Source organism: Oryzias latipes, chromosome 23 (assembly GCF_002234675.1).
Source record: "Oryzias latipes chromosome 23, ASM223467v1".
NCBI classification, from domain to species: domain Eukaryota; kingdom Metazoa; phylum Chordata; class Actinopteri; order Beloniformes; family Adrianichthyidae; genus Oryzias; species Oryzias latipes.
Window position 1 is genome coordinate 13,634,290 of NC_019881.2, and position 19,854 is coordinate 13,654,143.

General features: G+C 37.2%; 3 protein-coding genes across 3 annotated transcripts; all 3 read left to right on the plus strand.

The window, feature by feature from the left end:
- The first annotated feature begins 1,531 nt into the window (after positions 1 to 1,531).
- pwp1 (PWP1 homolog, endonuclein) lies at positions 1,532 to 5,796 on the plus strand. Its single transcript, XM_004083016.4, has 15 exons — positions 1,532 to 1,763; positions 2,213 to 2,271; positions 2,373 to 2,551; positions 2,641 to 2,726; positions 2,877 to 2,973; positions 3,121 to 3,231; positions 3,358 to 3,488; positions 3,599 to 3,669; positions 3,757 to 3,853; positions 3,942 to 4,003; positions 4,081 to 4,192; positions 4,559 to 4,649; positions 4,821 to 4,942; positions 5,011 to 5,116; positions 5,231 to 5,796. Exons 1-15 carry the CDS (start codon positions 1,698 to 1,700, stop codon positions 5,323 to 5,325), a joined length of 1,485 nt encoding a protein of 494 aa, XP_004083064.1. The 5' UTR covers positions 1,532 to 1,697; the 3' UTR covers positions 5,326 to 5,796.
- A 488-nt stretch (positions 5,797 to 6,284) lies between these two features.
- On the plus strand, positions 6,285 to 9,741 carry mrpl42 (mitochondrial ribosomal protein L42). The gene is made up of 5 exons (XM_004083017.4): positions 6,285 to 6,413; positions 6,625 to 6,691; positions 7,672 to 7,756; positions 7,882 to 8,042; positions 9,514 to 9,741. Exons 1-5 carry the CDS (start codon positions 6,335 to 6,337, stop codon positions 9,557 to 9,559), a joined length of 438 nt encoding a protein of 145 aa, XP_004083065.1. The 5' UTR covers positions 6,285 to 6,334; the 3' UTR covers positions 9,560 to 9,741.
- A 580-nt stretch (positions 9,742 to 10,321) lies between these two features.
- Positions 10,322 to 16,884, plus strand: LOC101170318 (ubiquitin-conjugating enzyme E2 N). The gene is made up of 4 exons (XM_023952445.1): positions 10,322 to 10,452; positions 13,166 to 13,412; positions 15,005 to 15,145; positions 15,827 to 16,884. Exons 1-4 carry the CDS (start codon positions 10,423 to 10,425, stop codon positions 15,868 to 15,870), a joined length of 462 nt encoding a protein of 153 aa, XP_023808213.1. The 5' UTR covers positions 10,322 to 10,422; the 3' UTR covers positions 15,871 to 16,884.
- The last annotated feature ends 2,970 nt before the right edge of the window (positions 16,885 to 19,854 follow it).

The following is a 19,854-nucleotide window of genomic DNA, read 5'->3' on the forward strand; positions in this document are numbered from 1 at the left end:
TAGTCAGTTAGCATGTAGCCTAATAGCCTTCGAATGTAAAGATACTGACTGCTAAAGTTAATAAAAGACAAGTCCTGAATATTATTATTCCTATTAGACCCTAAACTACAATATCAGCTGTCTGACAACAGACCAGCCAGTTGCCCAAATGCCGGCATACATGATCAGAGAGCTCTGCGGCGGAGCTAGTAGTAGCCTAGCAGGAGCTATCGTATGACAAAGCAGCCTAGTTATCATAAATCTTTTGATATTTTTCTTATATTCATTGAGACGGTAATAAAGTGATCATTTTTGTTTTTCATGTTCCTTTTTTGAACGAATATGGGTCACAGAGACACGGAAGTTACCGCTGAAAGCGGCTTTTGCCGGTGTGGGTACCGGATGTTCTCGGGTTGCCGGATGTTCTCGGGGTCCTTCAGGGTCCTTCGACCAATGATGACGTCACACTATTTGATTGGCTGTAAGTTGCCACGACCAATGAGTTAACGGCGCTAAGTTTTTTTTTTAAACTTTATTGACAATTGCGGTATCATACATTAACAATGACATTAACGTTAACAACGAACAATAACGATGTAATCCATATTGCCTCGAAGATCAGTCACCATTGCCAAATATAACATATTGACATAGAAAATAAAGAATAGAGGGGAAAAAAAGAAACAATGAACATAACACACAAATAAATAAAAACATAAGTAAAATAAAATAAAGGAACATAGAAAAAATCTAAGTAGTCTAATACTAATTAAGTTAGGGGTACTCGTGAAGTTTTTATTTCTGAACAAAACTAAGCAATTTCAAGCCATTCTTCTTTTTCATATAATGAAGTGATTGAAAGCAAAAACAGAGCTCTTTATTAAATGTTATAAAAGTGGTTTGGTCTTCAAAACTTGACCTCACCAAGATGGCGGTGCTCTCCTCCCATGAGGAACCACGTGATGTCTCCTCTAGTGATATAATTCATTGGAAGGACCCTGAAGGACCCCGAGAACATCCGGCAACCCGAGAACATCCGGTACCTACACCGGCGTACAGAGAGCATAGCCGCGTGAATGACTTATGACGTGAATAATTATTGCGTTCGAACGGATTAATTATTGCGTTCGAACGACATAATTATTGCGTTCGCACGAGTTAATCATTTCGAGGGAACGGAATAGTATTTTGAGGGAACGCAATAGTATCTTGTGGGAACGGAATAGTATCTTGTGGGAACGGAATAGTATTTCGTGCGAACGACATAATAACCTGTGGGAACAAGATATTAATCTGTGGGAACAAGATATATTTTTATATCTTAATGTCAGGACACGGGCTCCGTACTAATGTTTTTATAAGACAAAAAAAATTCAATCACAGCATAAGGCAACCCTTAATACTTTTAAAATATTAAAGTTTAAGTAAAGGAATTCATAAAGCTTCATGGAGTGCACTTTAAAAACACTTTAGGAAATGTTTGAGGATTAAATAATTAAAGATTAATATTTATGGAATTTGGGAAGTGGTTTTGTTTTTTTTATGATCAGGCAGATCTACGAACACCTTGCTTTAAACGACATGTGTGTGTGACAGGCAGGGTCTTTCCTCTCTTCAGCAGTAGTTTCACGTGCTACCTCTCCGTATGCCTTTAGTTTGGTAAAGTAAAATAATACTTGAAATTTATTCTTTAGTGTTCCATCGATAGTTTGTGCAGAATGAGCTCCCAGATCACGTGTGTGGGGTGGGTGAAGCGTGGCGTTGCCAAGGAAACTCCTGACAAAGTAAGTTAGCATAAACAGCTAGCCGATGTTAGCCTCCTGGTGGCTAATCTGTCAACAAGGCAGCTCTGGCTGTAATAGAAACACACCTTAGCTTAGCATCAACATCATAAACAAAACTTTCATTTATGCGATCATTTAACCTAATTACTTATGTTTTAATTAGATTTGTAAATCTTTTTGTCTTCTTTTCTTTCTTTATTTTTGATTCCGTATTGGCATCGTTGAATTAAAAAAAAAGGTTAATGTTTCTTTTTCTTTAGGAAGTTTTGGCTATTTGAACATAAATGTTTAAAAATCTCAACAGAAACATTTAAAGACATAAAAATTGAAAATTTTATTAAAGAGATTAGCTTAAAACTTTAAATAAATCTGATTTTTGTTCAATCAGAATCAGACACTGTTTTTTCTTTTTCTTTTCTTTTTTAAGTTTTCTCCTTTTATTTTGTAAGGTTGAGTTAAGCCAAGATGAGCTTCAGCGTATCATCACCGAGGCAAAAGAAGACCTGGGGTATGTAACAAAAACCCTTTTGTTTGACTAGAACTTGATATTACATTTGTGACCAAATAATCCGCCTTGGCATTTATTGTTTCCTTTAAAAAATATATCAGGGATCTTGCAGCTGAGGATGGCGAAGACGACGATGATGAGGGTATGCCTCCTGATCCAAATCCCATCAACGAAACCCCTGTTGCGGCTGAAAGTCCAAGTGATGACAATGACGAAGGAGTTGAGGAAGATGATGAGTTAGCAGAGTACGGCCTTGACAAATATGATGAAGAAGACGCCGGTAAAAGCTGGAGCATTTGGGATTTTAGTCATCCTCTGTTCAAATGAACTAACCATGCATTATTTTTTGCGCCTGTGCTTCTTACGCAGCTACTGCTAATCTTGGCGACAGTCTGGCTGGCCTCACAGTGTTCAGCTCCAATCAGGAAGATCCTTACATTACTATCAAAGACACAGTAAGTACACTTAAAATCTTTTTAAGTTAAGCAAATTCCTTTCTATAGTGGGATTTAAAAGTTAAAGGATCCAGAATAGGTTAATAATTTAAATGAGAAAAACAACTCAGAAACCTATGACACAAATGTGCAAACTTTTCTTCTCTGTAGGACCAATATGAGCGAGAGGACTTCCAAATTAAACCCACTGACAACCTCATCCTGGCGGGAAAAGCAGAGAAAGACTGCTGCAATTTAGACATCTATGGTAAGCTGCTTCACATTCTACACAATGTCATTACCGGTGATTGGACTTTGCAAAAAGTTTGCTCTGGTTTAATTACATCCACAAAATGTTGATGATAAAGTGTGAAGCGATCCCTCTGATTAGGACATTTTTGATTTCTTTCTACAGTTTATAACTCTGAGGAGGACTCTCTTTATGTCCACCATGACATCCTGCTGCCAGCTTATCCTCTGTGTGTGGAGTGGCTGAACTTTGATCCGAACCCTGAAGAAAGAAGGGGTAAGACTTTAAGCAGCTGTGAATAAAGCTCCTCTGATCGAAGCTTTTTGATCAGGATTTTGTATTGCAAAACAAACAATTATATTAATGTCTACTAAGAAATATCTTTGTGTGCTTTAACTGCAGCTAACTACGTCGCTGTGGGCAACATGACCCCTCAGATTGATGTGTGGGATCTGGATGTTGTGGATTGTTTAGAGCCTGTTTTCTCTCTTGGGAGCAAAAAAGCCTCCAAGAAGAAGAAAAAGAGCAAGAAAGTATAAAACTGTTTAACATCTGTTTAAGATCATTTAATCTAAAGGGGTTTATTTGCTGACTTTTTGTTCTAAATTGTTTCCTTTTGGGTTTTCTTTCTCTGTTCCTGCAGGCTGCAGCTGCAGAGCCCGTTGAGGGCCACACAGATGCAGTTCTAGATTTATCTTGGAACATGTTGATCAAGTCAGTATTTGGAGTAAAATTCACATCATTGTTGTTGGTTGTAGCTCACAGGATCCTTCACTGTAAAGCATTGTTTTTTTTTCAAAGGAATGTGATCGCGAGTGGATCTGCAGACGACACGGTTATTTTGTGGGATTTGACTCAATGCAAACCAGCTACAATTCTGCATCGACATACGGATAAGGTACTCAATGGAACATTTTTAGAAGTTTTATTAAAATAAATCAATGGCATAAACAGGGTTTGGATTTGTGAATTTGTTTGCCTTTCAGGTTCAGACATTGAAATTCCACCCATTTGAGGCTCAGAGTTTAATATCAGGGTCGTATGACAAGTACGTGTCATCTCCTATGTAATGTAAGCCTTTATCTTAGAAAAACAACATTTAACTTTTTTATTATTATTTTTCAGAACAGCGGTTCTTTATGACTGTCGAAGCCCTGACAGCAGCTATCGGACCTGGAGGTTCAGCGGTCAAGTGGAGCGTCTTGTCTGGAACCACTTCTCACCCTGCAACTTCCTTGTGCGTCCGTTTACTAGATTTCTAAGAAGCTGGAGTTTGCTTTTGTTCTGATTAACCGAAAATGTGTGCTGCTTGTTTAGATTTGTTAAGTTAGTTGCATCTCAAACTCATCCCTGATCCAAATATCAACAAAGCTTTCAATTGACTATGGGATAAGTGTAGATTCTAGTGTCTGTTTAGGAGTAGGAACTATAAATTATAATTTATATAATTTACATAAACCTGTCAAAGAAGAGGTGAGCCATTAAAAAAATGTCCCTACTGTGGTGGGTCTCATACATTACTCTTTAAGAAACCAACTGTAGTATTTTAAAAATCAGCATTCATCAAATGTAAAATCTCAAATAAATAAATCCTGTTTTTTAGGCGAGCACAGATGATGGTTTTGTCTACTGTCTGGACGCACGTTCTGACAAACCAGTGTTCACACTCAAGGCCCACGATGAAGAAGTTTCAGGTTATTTGCATATTTTTTTCTTTTTTAAAAACAAAATATTTTGCCAAAAATGCTCCTTTTTTTTTGTCTGATCAAAATTCCGAAATGTTTGCCCAATGTCGCCTAAGTGATACTGTTTTGTGCATTCTACAATAATGAGATGATAACGTCTGTTCTTTCCAATTCCTGCAGGCCTGGACCTCAGCAGCCAGATTAAAGGATGTCTCGTCACTGCTTCAGCTGACAAACATGTCAAAGTTTGGGATATTTTAGGCAACAAGCCCAACTTGGTGCACTCGAGAGATATGAAAATGGTAATAAAGATCATTAAAAGGTTCTTTTGTTGAGACAAAAGCTTGACCTATTTTTTGCTTGTTAACAGGGAGTGCTGTTTTGTTCTTCATGTTGCCCTGATCTGCCCTTTGTCTACGCCTTTGGGGGGCAGAGGGACGGCTTACGAGTTTGGGATATTAGTGATGTTGCAGCAGGTATAACTGAATGTTTTTTCTTTTTCTTTTGGGAGTTCATAGAAATTGTCATTTTTAAAGCCACAAGCCAATTTTAACTTGTTTTTGTCCTTGTCTCTGACTCTTTGCTTCCAGTGGCCGAAGTGTTTAACAGTCGGGAGCGATTAGTGGTAAACACTGGACCACAGGCCTCTAGCTCTGCAGCCACAGCAGACATGGAGGTTTCCTAGTAACGCTGCGAAGGGGCGGCCTCCGTCCGCATCCTCACAAGAACAAACTGAGTTACAGAGGAAACTCACTTAGCATCTTTTCTGTGGAAGTCAGCTTATGGAAAAAGAATTGCTTGAAGAAACTACACTATGGTTTACCAACGTGTTTTTTCAAACCAGCAAAAAAAAAGAAGACTTTTGTTCGTCTTTATGCTTTTTGAAACACTTCGAGAATAAAATATTGATTTAAAAAAAGCAAAAAAACAGTATCTATTGTCAAATATTTTACAAGTTAGTGACTCTTAGATGTATTATAGTAATTATACTATTCATTCTTCTTGAGCTTGATCATTTGACCTTTATGTTGCCAATGTCAGATGCTCTTTAGATAACTTGGAACGCACTCACCTGGACACAACTAACATTCACAAGTATATATTTTACTATTGTATTTCAAGAAGGTAATGAAATATTAAAAATATGTAAAAACAAGTCTCTGCATCAATTGTGTATATGTACAAATTTCTATTTTAATACAGATTATATAACATCTTGTGTTAGTTGTTGACAAGCTTGACTAAGCCCTGATCAGTCTGTTCCATTCATCCTGCTTATTCCCCTAATAATTCACAGAACCATTTTGAGAACAGATTAGATATTTAATGAGAGTCTACAAGTTCATTTTTCCTGTCAAAATTTGAGAATATTCAGAGAACGTGAAACCAAAAGGGACAAAATTGTCTTTATTTTTCCTCAATATTTGCCTTTTATACTTGAAAGGGTCACTGTACTGTTTAGATGAAAATTTGCCATGAATAATCCTTTATTTTAGTATAATAATAAAAAAGATGTATGGTATAAATGAATAGATAGTTACATTTATACAATTCAGTACTTAAATATTTTATACATAACCACTGGGTAATCTTTTATTGTTTTCTCCGATAATTGCGTAATGGAACTTCGCTTTAGTTCGTATTTCCCGCACGGAGGTATTAGTCCGTTGCACCTTCTGAAATTGCTACTGATCATGGCGGGCGGTCAGATGTGCAGATTTCATGGCTTGTTGACGTGGTTTCCTTGCGCCTTCGCAGTTCGATGTGGTCAACGTAAGTATCCAGTTTTTGTTTCTATTCCATGATCGACACATCAGTTAGTTATTCTTAATCATGATGATGATCATATTTGTGACTTTCTCCGTCAAAAAGCGTTGCAACTAACTAACCTTGACACGTTTTGCAGGTTAAACTCCGTAATTTTAGCTTCTGACTGTTGTCGTGCTGGGAATAATTTAGTTCTATTTAATACATTTTGTTGCAGGCTGTTTGGTACCTATTCGGCACAAGTCAAACGTTGATTCTCCAATAACTGAGCCTCCTCCCAATAGGTGAGTTTAATGTGTCTATTTTTTATTTATTTCAAAGATGTGATTATGTGCTGTACTAGTCTAGTATACTATATATATATATATACACTTTAGAAATTGTGCTACACTTGTAAAATGCTCTCCTAAAATTATAGGCTACAAAGTCAAAATTACACTCATGAAAATCAAACTATTTTGAATGGTAATGGCTCTATTTTAATGTTTTTGATTTAATTTTTTAAATCAAAATTGTCAGTTTAACAGTTTGCATCAACATCCTAAACTTCCCCATGTTTGTCACCAGCCTGATCACACTCTATCCCTATGGGATAGCATTTCTGCCTTTAACCTTGTCTCAAGTCAGCCCATGAGATTATATCAGCCCCTCTGGCTTTACCAGCAGTAATGTGTCTGGCTGAAAGCTTTAGGCCACAGAGTTTTGAAAATCTGGAGAGGACACAGTTTGGTATCACTGCTCGAGAAAATGGCCTTCATGGTGTGTCGACTCCTTGGAGCACCTAATTTGTGCCTCTGATTCACCCCAACTTCGGGATACGGTACTCCAAACAGTACTTCAGTTGGGAATAGTGGATTGCTTTTAATTTGCCCTATTTGGATCAGTCAAACGAGGCTTTGTGATTTTTGGTGCGGGCTTCTGCAATGTCACAGGGCTCATGTCTACTTGTGCTGCTCCACCTGATTGCAACTGCACCTAGAAGCACCGGAAGCTTTAAAATAAGAGTCAAACAACAGCATCAACAATTTAATCTGTTTTGTTTCGACAGAGAGGCTTTAGCTGCTTTTTCATTGATGCAACCAAAGTGCTTAAATTTGCTACTTCTCTCACAATAAATGTGATACAACATAATTAAAATACTGTTGTTGTTATGGTAAGAAAAAAAAGTTTTTAAGGTTTTCTTTACGGTTTTTGCCAAGTTGTTTCTGATCTTAAAAGCATCCAGATAAAATGTAGACATTTACATCACAATTTTTGAATTTAGTGAAGTGGACATTGGGGTGACTTCAGATGGGAAAACCATAGTGTGCTACCATCCTGCTGTTGATATTCCCTATGAATTCACCCAGGTAAGAGAATGTGCCACACAGTTCATTTAAATATCGTTTGTATGTCAATTATGTGTCTCCAGGTTTGGTGTGTGTTTTTTTTAAACGAACTCCACACATAAATGAATCATTGGTAATTCTTCCAGCCTGTGGACCGTCCAGACCCTTTGACCAACTCTATAGAGACCCACGATCAGGTTTTAAAGGCTCACCTTAGCAAGGAGGTGCTGAAGGACAAAGGACCAACGATAGAGGAGCTGAGCAAAATGTTCTTCACCACAAAACACCGCTTTTATCCCGTAGGACAGTAAGTTCACGCTAAACAAATGTTTATGCAATTATTATTATTATTTGTATGTATTTGTAACATTTACTGTCATTGAGTGACTACAACTCAATTAAATTTGTTTGTGCCGCCTTAAAAGCAAAACTTGTCATACACTGGTGTTTCAGCCCTCCAAATGTTGTCTTTTTGCCTGATGGCACAGTTTCAGGTAATTCAACAAAATTAATAGACAAGTAAACTTATATTTAATTATCATGTGAAAAAAGCTAAGCCATGTCCTCTAAAGCTGGGCTTCATGCTGCAATCCCAAAAAATTTAGGGAACATATTGGAAACAAAGCATTCTGATTTGATTGATTTTGATTGATTTTAGGCATTAATTAAATTTCAATTCAATTTTATTTATATAGCCCAATATTACAACAATAGTAATCTCAATGGGCTTCAAACGGATAGTTGCGTAATAAGCATGAATCATAAAGAACATAAAGTCATAAAATTCAATAGGTAATGGCTAAACTAAACTAAAATGATTAAACAAAACTTGGCATCCCTGCCCTTAGACCCTCTTTCACAGTAATTGTAGACAATACAATAAAAAATTCAAACAGATTTATCAAAGTCATTGCAGAAATGATTAAATGCATAGAATAAAAATGTATATAATATATATAATGTGCGGTACTTATTCTGAATTCTATTCATTTAAAATGTTGCTATTTCTAAAGCTTTGAAACGGAAAGAAACGAAAAGAAGCCATTATCTTCAAATCCCCAAACTGTAAAATAGTGTTGAATTTTTCCAGGAGTAGCTGACCAACCCAGGCTTTTTCAAAAGCGCATTAATAGCTCATTTAAGACATCACAAAAGACTTTGACGTAACATCCAGAAACTACTGGCCTCGTTTTCCTCAGTTAAGATCAATGTTCATGACTCCACAATGAGAAATAGTCTGGGAAAAAGTGGCAAAGTGAAATTTATATCGACGATCACCAAGACCGGAGTTTGCTCCTCTCAATTTGACATTTAGGCATAGAAAAGTCAAGTTGGAAGGTTTATTGGGTCAGTGCAGTGCCAATAAAAATGGACAGTGTCCCCAAATCTGTGCAATTCTGATTTCTAATAAAATCCATTGAATTATTTATAAGTCAGAATGCCGCTCTCTTTCACATCACTGTATCTGTCAGAGCATCATGATTTACACCCAAGAGCACCTGAATTAAAATGTATAAAACAAATAAAAGTTCCACTTAGTGAAACCTAATGATTAAAGGATCCAGTTATTCAGACCAAGGGGAATTTAGGATCTCTATATGTGCCCAATGGAAACAATAACATCACTGATTTGTAGTGTGCCGCTTTACTTATGCAGATCACAATTTCACAGTATCTAATGATCTTTCTCAAAATTAATTTATGCTTTGTTGAGACACTTTAAGTGGAACAATTTATTTAGTGTGTTCACTTACTGATCTCTTGTTTTCTTTTTTCAGATATCACAGGAGGCGCATCAACAAGAACCTCCCCAAGGACAGATAGTTGAAAATTGAAGCTTTTTAATGTAAAATGTGTCACAGTGATGAATGCTTAAGTTTCTATAAATGACCCCCCCCCCCCCCCCGACCATTTCCACCATGATAAAGTTTTTCCCCTCTCATCTCATTTTGTCCATCTGTGATCTTGTTTTGTATTACTTTGTCAATAAAGTATCTTCAAAGTTCTGGGTTGTTGTTTTTTTCATTTATTGTCCATTTGTTAAGAGATTTCCAGCTTGACAGTCAGAGCTCTTAAGAGGAATTTATTTTGAAGTGTTACATTACTTTTAAATTCTTTATTTACTACTTGCTGTTAAAATAAGTGTTTAAAATAAATACTCTGATAAATGAAATTAAGAGTTTACTTAAAGAAATTTGTTGTTGCTTATTTTCAGTGTTATTATTTTTCTTCTTTTTTCAATGGTACATTTGTTTAAAAAACTATAACACTGTTTATATTCTAAAAGTATTTGTCTCCCGTTCACTTTAAAAATTGTAATTGACTTTTATAAGCAAATCAGAGCTCATTTTGTGTTTTATTGCCATATTTTTATTCGGTTTTAACGAAATTTAAACATTTTGTTTTTAATTTTTAAAATAATTTAAAGGGTAAATACCTAGTGTCTCGTGAATATTAAGTATTTCAAATAAAAAATAAAAATGTTTAAATACTTTAAAGACTTATTAAATGTGTGACATCCTAGAACGAAAAGATGGTATTTTTAAAATAAAACCATTTTTTAAATACTTCCTACGTCATCTGAAGCTACCGGAAGTACGAGTTATCTGTTCCCGCCCCGCCCGCTCACTCAACCCAACCCGAAGAGAAAGCGAGTCTACGGCTAAAAATATAATTCCCTACACAAGATGGCCGGGTTGCCTCGTAGGATTATAAAGGTACTACTGATACGGTGTATACGCATTTAAATGGGTGTATTGTAAGGATTGTTTGATGTTAATATGGAGGTCTAACTGCCACCGTCTCGCATGTTTCCTGACGTTAGCGCTCTGGAGTTAGCATCTATAACTAGCTTGAGACGGCGAACAAACTCGTATTTCTTTTCTGCGACTGTTTTGTTTGCCATTTCCGTTTACCTGCTTTTGCTCATTTCGTAGTTCTAACTCCAAACGAGTTATTTTGTTGGTTATACTTTTCTCACAAGAAGAGCGTCATTTTCTCGGTGCTATCTCTCTCAGCGTATCTGTTAATTGCACCAGTTTCTCCTTGTCTTATGAATGGGTTCACTGTTATGCTAGGCTAGCATCTGTAGCGTTGTCCACACATGTACGGTCCTATTGCAAATTGTTACTGTTTTGGTATCGACTTATTTAAGTATATCTTTAAAAAACAAATACTAGTTGATGTTTATATGCTGAAATTTACTCTATTGCAATGGTAGGCCTGCTGTTCAATGGCCTCCTCCTTAACCGCACCACCGCAGACCAGGCCGGTAGTGGGCGCGATCAGCTTCTTCCGCCACACCGAGCTTCAGGTTTAGCCGGTTTCAGCTTGAAACGCTGCGCTGACAGATTCTCATCTTGTCAATAGAAACTCACATTTGATTCACCATGTTACACTCGGGAACCAGTATTTATCAAACAATGAGCCAGTTACCCAGATTTAACCTGTTCTTGTCGCATTTAGATTTTCCTGATATTTAAATTGAAAGAAAATTCAGGTAAAAAATGCATTTGAGTATTTCTTATCCAAATTGAATCAGGAGCAGACCAATAAATGCCTGTAGCTATGACGTAGGTGTTGCAGTCAGTGGGCCACAAGCCCCCTGCTCCTCTCCATTCTGATGCATCCATTTGAAAACAAAGATTCTCGTCCTAGCTGGCATCTGGCTCCACACTGTACAGCTGTATAGCTGCAATATTGCTCTCCATGTTGTTTCACAGCACGTTTAGTTGAGGCTGTAAGATAGCAGTAGGGAGCGTAAACATAGGGATAATGGGAAATGAGGGCAGGCTGAAGGCCTGTTCACACCGGGACGAATTTCGCCGGCGATTTTCGCCGACGTTTAACGCCTCGTGACTAAACAAAGGGCACCAACGAGAGTGTGCACACCGACGCGAAAAAACGCCAGGCGTTAAAGCGTCAAAAAAAAAAAAAACGCCTCGGGTTCGTTTTTTTTTTTTCGACGCGTCGCGTCGAAATCTACTCGACCAATGAGAATGGCGCTTTTGCTCACGTGTCTGGAGCTTCTGAAGTTACAGTAAAACACAACTTGGGGGCGCTCAAACACAAAACTGCCTTGCTGAGCACACATACCAGCGAAGAAGATAGACGCCAAGTAGCGTCTACACACAGCCGCGAAGCAATAATGACGGACATTCTAAAATATCCCCGAACCAAGTACCAGTTGGAGCTACTGGTGCTTGAAATATTCATGTTTTCTTTGTTTGATTCTGACAAGCGTGTAAATACTTGCTCTCTTCTTCTGAGTGAAAAGCGACTTTCAGAAGCGTAAAGTTGCGCAGCGCCACCTTGTGTACAGGAGTATTTCTGTTTTACATTAAGCGTCATCTAATGTCAGGGAATGAAATTGCATGTTCACTCCACTCATCGTCAGCGAAAATCGCCTGGGTGTGAACACAAAAAACGTGGCGAAAAACGCTGGCGAATAACGCCTGGCGAATATTCGTCCCGGTGTGTACGGGCCTTTACTCTGCCATAACAGTCTACAACCCAGATGTTAATTTCTAAGGAACTACTGGCGCTCTGTAGAAAAAAAAAGAAGCAACCCGATGTCCTAGAAAACAGCAAAGTCTTTGATTTTGGCTAAAAACGACGTAATTATAACTTAATATCGATAGGAACGCTTGTAAAATGCATGATTGGAGTGGGACTTAAAACTTGCAATCCACAAGGTTAAGTGCTGTTGTGGTGGCTTTCACCAAAATGAAGTGTTTGAGTAATAGCAAAACATTTTAGTTCAAGCTATGTAGATAAATATAAGGAATAATGCCATGTTTACCACACATGGGCCGGCCGGATAACTTGGATAAAACTATTGCTCATCAATCTTTAAAAAAAACAGCCTTTTCCCGTCACTTTCTACAGCCCCCTATGAAATATTTGCATTATAATTTTTTAATATTTTTCCTTATTATTCCTAAAATATGTCAATGGAATCAATATAAGTAAATGCTATAATATTTCCCAAAGATTGACATGTATTGTTTTTGAAATGCAATAAAAGTTAGAGGCATCATTTTAGACCCGACACATCCAGAAGCTTTTTTGATTTGCTTGAGATTTTTATATTTTCAAGAAACATTTCTGATGCCAAAATAAAAGAAAAAATAAGGTAATGCTGTTAAATGTTAAATGCCAAAAAACAGATTTTAGATTTTTGGCATAAAGAAAAGTGTTCATCGCCTGGCATACCCTCAAATCCCATGTTTTGATTTATTTTTAGTTTAAAGCTAAAACATTTTCAGTGAGATTGCAGTTTGAGGAATGCTGTTGCTTTGCTCTGTGGGTTGTGGGTGACTCATCAGTTGAAGTCTTTAATCTATCGTTTGATTTAAGATCACGTCACAGTTTTCAAAATAAATCGTCAGCTGTGTTGTGTTTCTTTTTTCTTTTTCTTTTGATACTTAGGAGACACAACGGTTGATGGCAGAGCCGGTTCCAGGGATCACGGCCACGCCTGATGAAGGAAACGCTCGCTACTTCCACGTGATCATCGCAGGACCTCAAGACTCTCCCTATGAGGGAGGCACGTTTAAACTAGAACTATTTCTTCCAGAAGAGTACCCCATGGCAGCTCCCAAAGTGCGATTCATGACCAAAATCTATCACCCCAACGTCGACAAACTGGGAAGAATATGTTTAGACATTTTGAAAGGTAAGACGAAGCATCACATTGGTAGATTTTTAGATTTCTTTTATTTCCCGCCACACCTTGAGCACTATTCACACAGTTGTGTTGAAGCATCAAAGTAGCAGCAGTTTGATAAAACAACAAGCTCCATCCACACACGTTCAGGGAATGTAAATAACATTTACAAATTTAATGAAAATACATGTTTTACCTGCTTTACCTTGGATTTCTCCTGCTTTAAAATGGTTATAGTAGCTTGTGAAATGGAACTTAAACATTCATGTGACATTAGTCAAGGAGGTTTGAATTCTAAGATTCTGTTCTTGGAGAGACCTGGACGGGCAAAGATTGAGAGGTTCTGCTGCTCTTCTCATTTTCTATTTCTTGAGTCCTAGAAGCGCAGAATCCTGGGATGACACGACCGAGTTTTCTCAATTTAAATTCCCCAAACTGAAAAATAAATTTGCATCCTGACCTTTTTACATCACTAAAATCTTATTTATTATTTTTAATTTTTGTTAATATGAAAAAAAAGCCGCTTTAGCAGCAGTGGTCATGACCGGCTCTTTTAAATTACGGTAGATGAATGTTGGCGATCATCTTCAGCTTTGTTTTGGTTTAATCCGCAGTTAATCTACACTTTTCTGCCGGCCATCTGGTTATTCCGGTTCTCTTAGAAAGAGCCCAAAATTCACACCTTTGTTCACTGTTGGTAGATACACTAAATCCAGAGTTCACAGTTGGGAACCATAGCAACCACGTTCAAAACGTCATCGTTTTTGATGGGAGGTAAAGTGGCAGCACAACTTCAGACTTTTAAATGAGTTGCATATCCACGACAAAGGCAGAACCATCTGTTGATAAATATTCTACAACACAGCAGGATTCAGTCCTCTGTATTAAGCCTGCTCATTACAGTCCAGTGTAATGGGCAGTGTTGACTTTGGTCACAATAAATAGTGACTCGCTGCCTCATGGAACTGATTACATCAACCGCAACGGCCATGAAGTCAATGCAGGAGTTTTCAGTTTACTAGCAAGTGGCTGACAACTTCAGAATTCACATCATCCTGAATTTTGCATTTTTAAATTTTTCGTTCTTGGGTATGAACTCTTGTAGTTGAAGGTCTCATGTGAAAACAAATTTATATTATATATATATATTTATAAATTCGTCATTAAGGAAATATTTCTGGTTAATTATAATATTATAGACTGATTACATTGTAAAACTTTTCTTTTATTTATTTTCTTTATTTTTCCCAAATCATGTGGTTAGAGCCTTGAAAATCAGAGTTCTTTCTGTCTGCTGTGTTTTCTCTGATACACATCTTCACATTTAGGATTTGTCTTAAAGGTCTTGGCTAGAGGTGCAATGGAACACAAAATTCTGGTTGGGATCCTGCCATGATTTCAGAGTCAGTCATTTTTTAGATCAGTGAAAAGTCAATAAAAAAGAAAAAAGTTGACACATACATATATGTTTAATAAAAACATTAAAAGTAATTCACGGCACCGTGGCTTGTGATCTGATCCGTTGCACCACCTTGTCTTGGCGTTCATCAGACGTGTTTATGAACTTTTTTTCCTCTCTATTTGTCTCTCCATTCTAACAGACAAGTGGTCCCCAGCCCTGCAGATCCGCACAGTGTTGCTATCTATCCAGGCGTTATTAAGTGCTCCCAACCCAGACGATCCGCTGGCGAACGATGTTGCAGAACAGTGGAAGAAACATGAAATGCATGCCATTGAGACAGGTGAGCCGGCATTTCTCTTTTACATTTAAGGACTCTGCTTTAGCTTTAGCGTTAGCTTTAGCTGTCACAGGTTCCACAGAAGACGACACGCTCAGACAGATGGCAGCAAAGTCAGTTTAATCAGTTCCAGAATTCCAGAGTTCCACCCACATCCCAAATGATCCAGAGCGTCACAGTTTCTGCTGGCAGGAGAAAAATACAAGCTGACAAATAATGTCTGTACCATCAAAAACAACTGTGTTTGGGGGTGGAATTACAGAACAAACCCTGATGCCAAATTCCTATAAAAGCACAGAGAATCTAAAAGCTGTTAAACTTAAAGAGAGGGAGGGATTTTATGACTGAAATCAGCTTAGTTACCTCAGACTTGATTCATTTGAATAAAGAAATATTCAGAAACGCAATTTTAAGCTTCATTTTCTTTATTTATGTCCTGCATCATGAGAAAACAAGTTAAAAACACAATTTTCATTCAAAACAGACTGACTATTCTAAAATATTGTTTTTTTTTTAGAACTTATACTGATTCTTTAAGAACAAACTACGGTTGTAGCTCAAAAGTTACATATGAAAACACCTTTGTATTGTATTGTTTTAGAGATGAATCCATTTTGCCTGTTGTAAACTGTTCCCTCATGGATTCCTGGCTGTAGCTTAACTCTACTGTTGTCTCCTCTCCAGCCCAAACATGGACTCGACTCTTTGCCAGCAACACTGAAGTATAAAGGAAGAGGGAAGAGGCATCTGAATGTGATCCACAAAATGTACTCCTACTCTGTTAACATTGAGTTTAACGAACCCACACACATAAAAGTCCAGATCTATTTGAAAGAGATGACAATATTTACTGCTGCAGACCTCTGGGTGACTTATTTCCTCCTTAAAATGCGTTAAATGTGTGATACCCTTTTTTTTTTTTTCTTATTTTAATTTTCTTCCTGTGTTTCTATTTAAACGCATGGACAGGGAGTCCACCACAGTCTTAAAAATCACATGCAAGATGTTGTCCTGAGCGTGGCGAATACTGGTACGTCATCAAAGAATAAATGTATTAAAGCTGTCCTCGTTTTAAACCAGGCGTTGTTTGTCAGCACATCTGTATGCCTTTGAGTCTGAAAGCGTTGAAACAACGGGGTTTGAACAGTTGCACATCCAAAAGGAAGAGCAGCATTCGATGGTTTTCATCTTCAAACAAACAAACAAGCAAAAGTCTCTTCCAAATCTCTTTTAGTCTTATATTTTGTAGGTTCAGACTTTTTGAGCTCACAGGCGGCAAAAATCATTTCTGTTATCAGACAGCAGTAAAAAAATAAAAGGACAAGCATTTCAAAGTTAATGACCCTTCCTGAGGCACCAGTTTTACATTTACAGCTGAAAATATTCTGTAGAAAATAAAAGGGAGGGTTGTTTTCAAACTTAAAAACGAATCCTGTGTTTAAGACTGAAGCTCGCAGCGCAGAGGTCCAGAGGATGAAGATTTTCAAAATAAATTTATTTTTTTTAAACTGCAGGAAGTTTGATCTTGTTTTTACTTTTACTGTTCGTACCTCTTGACCAGGTCTCTCGAAAAACAGTTTTTTTTTATCTCAAGGGACTTCCTGGTAAATTAAAGGTTCAATAAAAATATAGCTGTGTTTTGCCTGTATTTTTATTCTAGCGTTCATCTAAAAATTTGGGATGCACCAGAACCAAACTGCAGGTTTCTATTCTTTTTCTGTTGATTAAAGGTGAAATGTTGACATTTTCTGGTTTATTTTTAAAGGGAAGGTTTAGGTTTTTCTAATCCGTTTCATAAATATTTGCTCTCATTTTTATTTTAAAATTGGTATAAATCGTTTTAGATTACTGTGATTATAAAGTCGCTGATTCTGCAAGTGGATTAAATTGATTCCTGAAGGTAAAATCGAGTCATTGTGGTAGCAGAAGTGTGATGTTACAAATAAATCGTAAAGTGTCATTTTTGGGCTTTAGTTATCTTTGAGCTGTCTGGAAACTTTATTTTTTGGTTTGTTCATCCTTAAACATCCTCAGACTTTCATTTTAAATGATACAGACTTGCTGAAACTGTATCAAGATTATGTTTAATTAACGGTTCTGTGGGAAAAATCTCTTCTTCCAGACAAAAATTGTTTCTGACAGCAAAGCCAATTCTTTCTATATAATTAAGAATTAATTGTCAAATTTTTGAAACTATTCAAACCTTTACAGATCAGCTTTTGTTGTTGACAAGAGTTCTGCCACTGATTTCAGTGCATTTACATATATAACTCTTCAGAGGCTGTAAATAAACTAAGTTGCGTAAGTAAAATACGTCTGTTCTTATGAAATACATGTCTATATGTTCTAAAACATAAATTTGGGTCAAAATGTTTCCTTTTTTGTCTGTTCCCTCTTGGTCTCAGTAGTACCTCTAAATGTCCAGCAGGGGGAGACATACACTGAAGGACGAGAGTAGGAAGGGTCAAGTGCCATCTTACTGAGTTGGTTATAAATTAATCAAATTCTTAAGTTTTGGTTTTTCAAAGTTACAAACACGCATTTGTTTTTCGCCTTGTAAAAGAGGACATGATTAAAAAAAAAAAAAAACTATAAACTTCGCGGTACCCGAGATTGGCCTGGGAAAAAAGGTTCAGAAAATCGCTTCTGGAAATTCTTGTTGCACGACATGTCAAGGAATCGTATATCACTTTGAAACATTAAAAGACAATTTATGGGAATGGAAAATATGGAAGATTTATTGATGACTTGAAGAAATGGAATGCCAAAAAATCCTGAAGACAAGAATTTAACCTCTTAAAGAAACTTTAAATCAAATCAACCTTTATTTATATAGCACTTTTACAACACATGTTACTCAAAGTGCTTTGCATAAAATATAATCAAATTTAAAAACAAAATGACATGGCAAAAAATGCAGACAACCCCCCCCCCCCCCCCCCCCACACACACACACATACATACACACACCCTGATTTTAAAAAAGTGCTAAAATGATGTAGGGAAACGATATTTTGGGGACATGTAGACATCAGTGACCCCCCCACACAAGTTCACGGAGTACACTACCACAGGACCCCCCCAGATCTGATCAAAAGAGTCAGACGTGGGAGCGACCCCGCCAACTGAGAAGGGTCAGTCACCGATGTGGAGGATCCCTCTGAGGAAAACACTGGAGTTACTACTAAAATACAAAAGGAATACAATTAAAATATATTTAAAACAAGAACAAACAAAAAATAATTACATAAATAAACCTTAATAGACAAATGGTAAATGTGAATTAAAAATTAAAAATAAATAAATGTATATACATACACATATATCAAACTGGTAACCTATGAGAAAAATAATGTGTTTTCACAGCAGACAGACAACAAAGCCAAATATTGTTCTGTCATGTTAGCATGAATTCTGGTTCAAGATCCATGTAAGTACTGTAAGAAACAATTTTTAAAATTTCTTGACAAAAAGTTAGAAATAATCTCATTCCTAATGCATAAATCCATCTAATTTCACATTATTTACCCAAAATAACTCTGTTTTGTCAACATCAGTGTCCCCTTTACATACTTTAACCATTTCATTCATAAGGTGGCGCTACAGACAAGTAAACACATGATTATGTCATCATTTTAAAAGGCGCTGATACTCTTAAAAGTGAGAAGAGTTCAGCTGTGATGTTTCAACGAGCGAGCATCCCCTATAAGATATTACAACGCGCCTTTCAGCGCCTAAGCTGGTGCGTCTTGTTTTGTGTTTTTTAATTTGACACATGCATGCAATGTTTTATGATCATGTTTTTGGGTTTTGTTGGCAAGAGTGAGTCACTCGGGCTGGTATGCAGGCAGTCTTTGGAAAAAGAAACGCAGGAAACGATTCCTGCTCACTATCTACAACCTTTGACTAAACATTAACTCATCTGTGGGGCGGATGTCAATGGAAAAAGACTGTTATTGAACAGGTCGCCCTCGGAGAAAGCAGCAAACCAATATTTTGAAGCCGTCAGCCACTGACTCTGGTCATAAACAGGCCCCGCTGTGAGGCACTACTAACACAATTTAGCAGTTGTGGTCTAAAAGTTAGTTCTGTTCACTTCTGAAGCAGGAAAAGTTCCTTTTTACATTAACTTTTTGATCCAGGTGCACCCTCAGATTAAATTTAAAACCCTCTTTTTATTCTCTTAAATTATAATTATTTGATGACATACTGCATGTCATTTGCTATTTAAAGGTTGAACACATTTGCAATCAAGGATGTTTCACAATTACAACCAAACAACTTCGGTTTATGAGTGCGATATCTGGTTGTTTCCAGTAAAACGCTGGCTTCTGCCAAACATGTGAGGAAGGCTGCATTGCAATGAGTAAACGATTATAAACAAGGAGGTCTGTTCTGTTTGCTGCTTTTAAACGTACAGTGTAAATCACCCGTGTAAGAACAGCCACAAGCGGCAGGATCCGCTACCTCCGAGGTCAGATTTTCTAAACACAGCCTTGCCCCGCTGACACACCGGATCATCTCTCGCTGTGTCTGCTGAATGTAGGTAAGGACTCGCCCGTCACTTGGGTTGACTGACAGGTGAGGACAGAGATGCTGTTTTAACTGATACACAGAAATACAAGCTCTCAATGCACATCACTGTGTGAAAGCTCATAGTTTAAAGATGCAGTGCCATGAAAATCTAGTTTTTAACATCTTGTGACAGTATT

What these genes read in the sequence shown, in the direction of transcription:
- LOC101170318 (XM_023952445.1), top strand. Translation starts at nt 10,423, where the DNA reads ATGGCCGGGTTGCCTCGTAGGATTATAAAG. An exon ending in TGCCTCGTAGGATTATAAAG is followed by an intron (nt 10,453 to 13,165) that starts GTACTACTGATA and finishes TTTGATACTTAG; the next exon opens with GAGACACAACGGTTGATGGC. An exon ending in ATGTTTAGACATTTTGAAAG is followed by an intron (nt 13,413 to 15,004) that starts GTAAGACGAAGC and finishes CCATTCTAACAG; the next exon opens with ACAAGTGGTCCCCAGCCCTG.
- mrpl42 (XM_004083017.4), top strand. Translation starts at nt 6,335, where the DNA reads ATGGCGGGCGGTCAGATGTGCAGATTTCATGGCTTGTTGACGTGGTTT. An exon ending in CGCAGTTCGATGTGGTCAAC is followed by an intron (nt 6,414 to 6,624) that starts GTAAGTATCCAG and finishes ATTTTGTTGCAG; the next exon opens with GCTGTTTGGTACCTATTCGG. An exon ending in ACTGAGCCTCCTCCCAATAG is followed by an intron (nt 6,692 to 7,671) that starts GTGAGTTTAATG and finishes TTTTGAATTTAG; the next exon opens with TGAAGTGGACATTGGGGTGA.
- pwp1 (XM_004083016.4), top strand. Translation starts at nt 1,698, where the DNA reads ATGAGCTCCCAGATCACGTGTGTGGGGTGGGTGAAGCGTGGCGTTGCC. An exon ending in ATATGATGAAGAAGACGCCG is followed by an intron (nt 2,552 to 2,640) that starts GTAAAAGCTGGA and finishes CTTCTTACGCAG; the next exon opens with CTACTGCTAATCTTGGCGAC. An exon ending in ATATCAGGGTCGTATGACAA is followed by an intron (nt 4,004 to 4,080) that starts GTACGTGTCATC and finishes ATTATTTTTCAG; the next exon opens with AACAGCGGTTCTTTATGACT.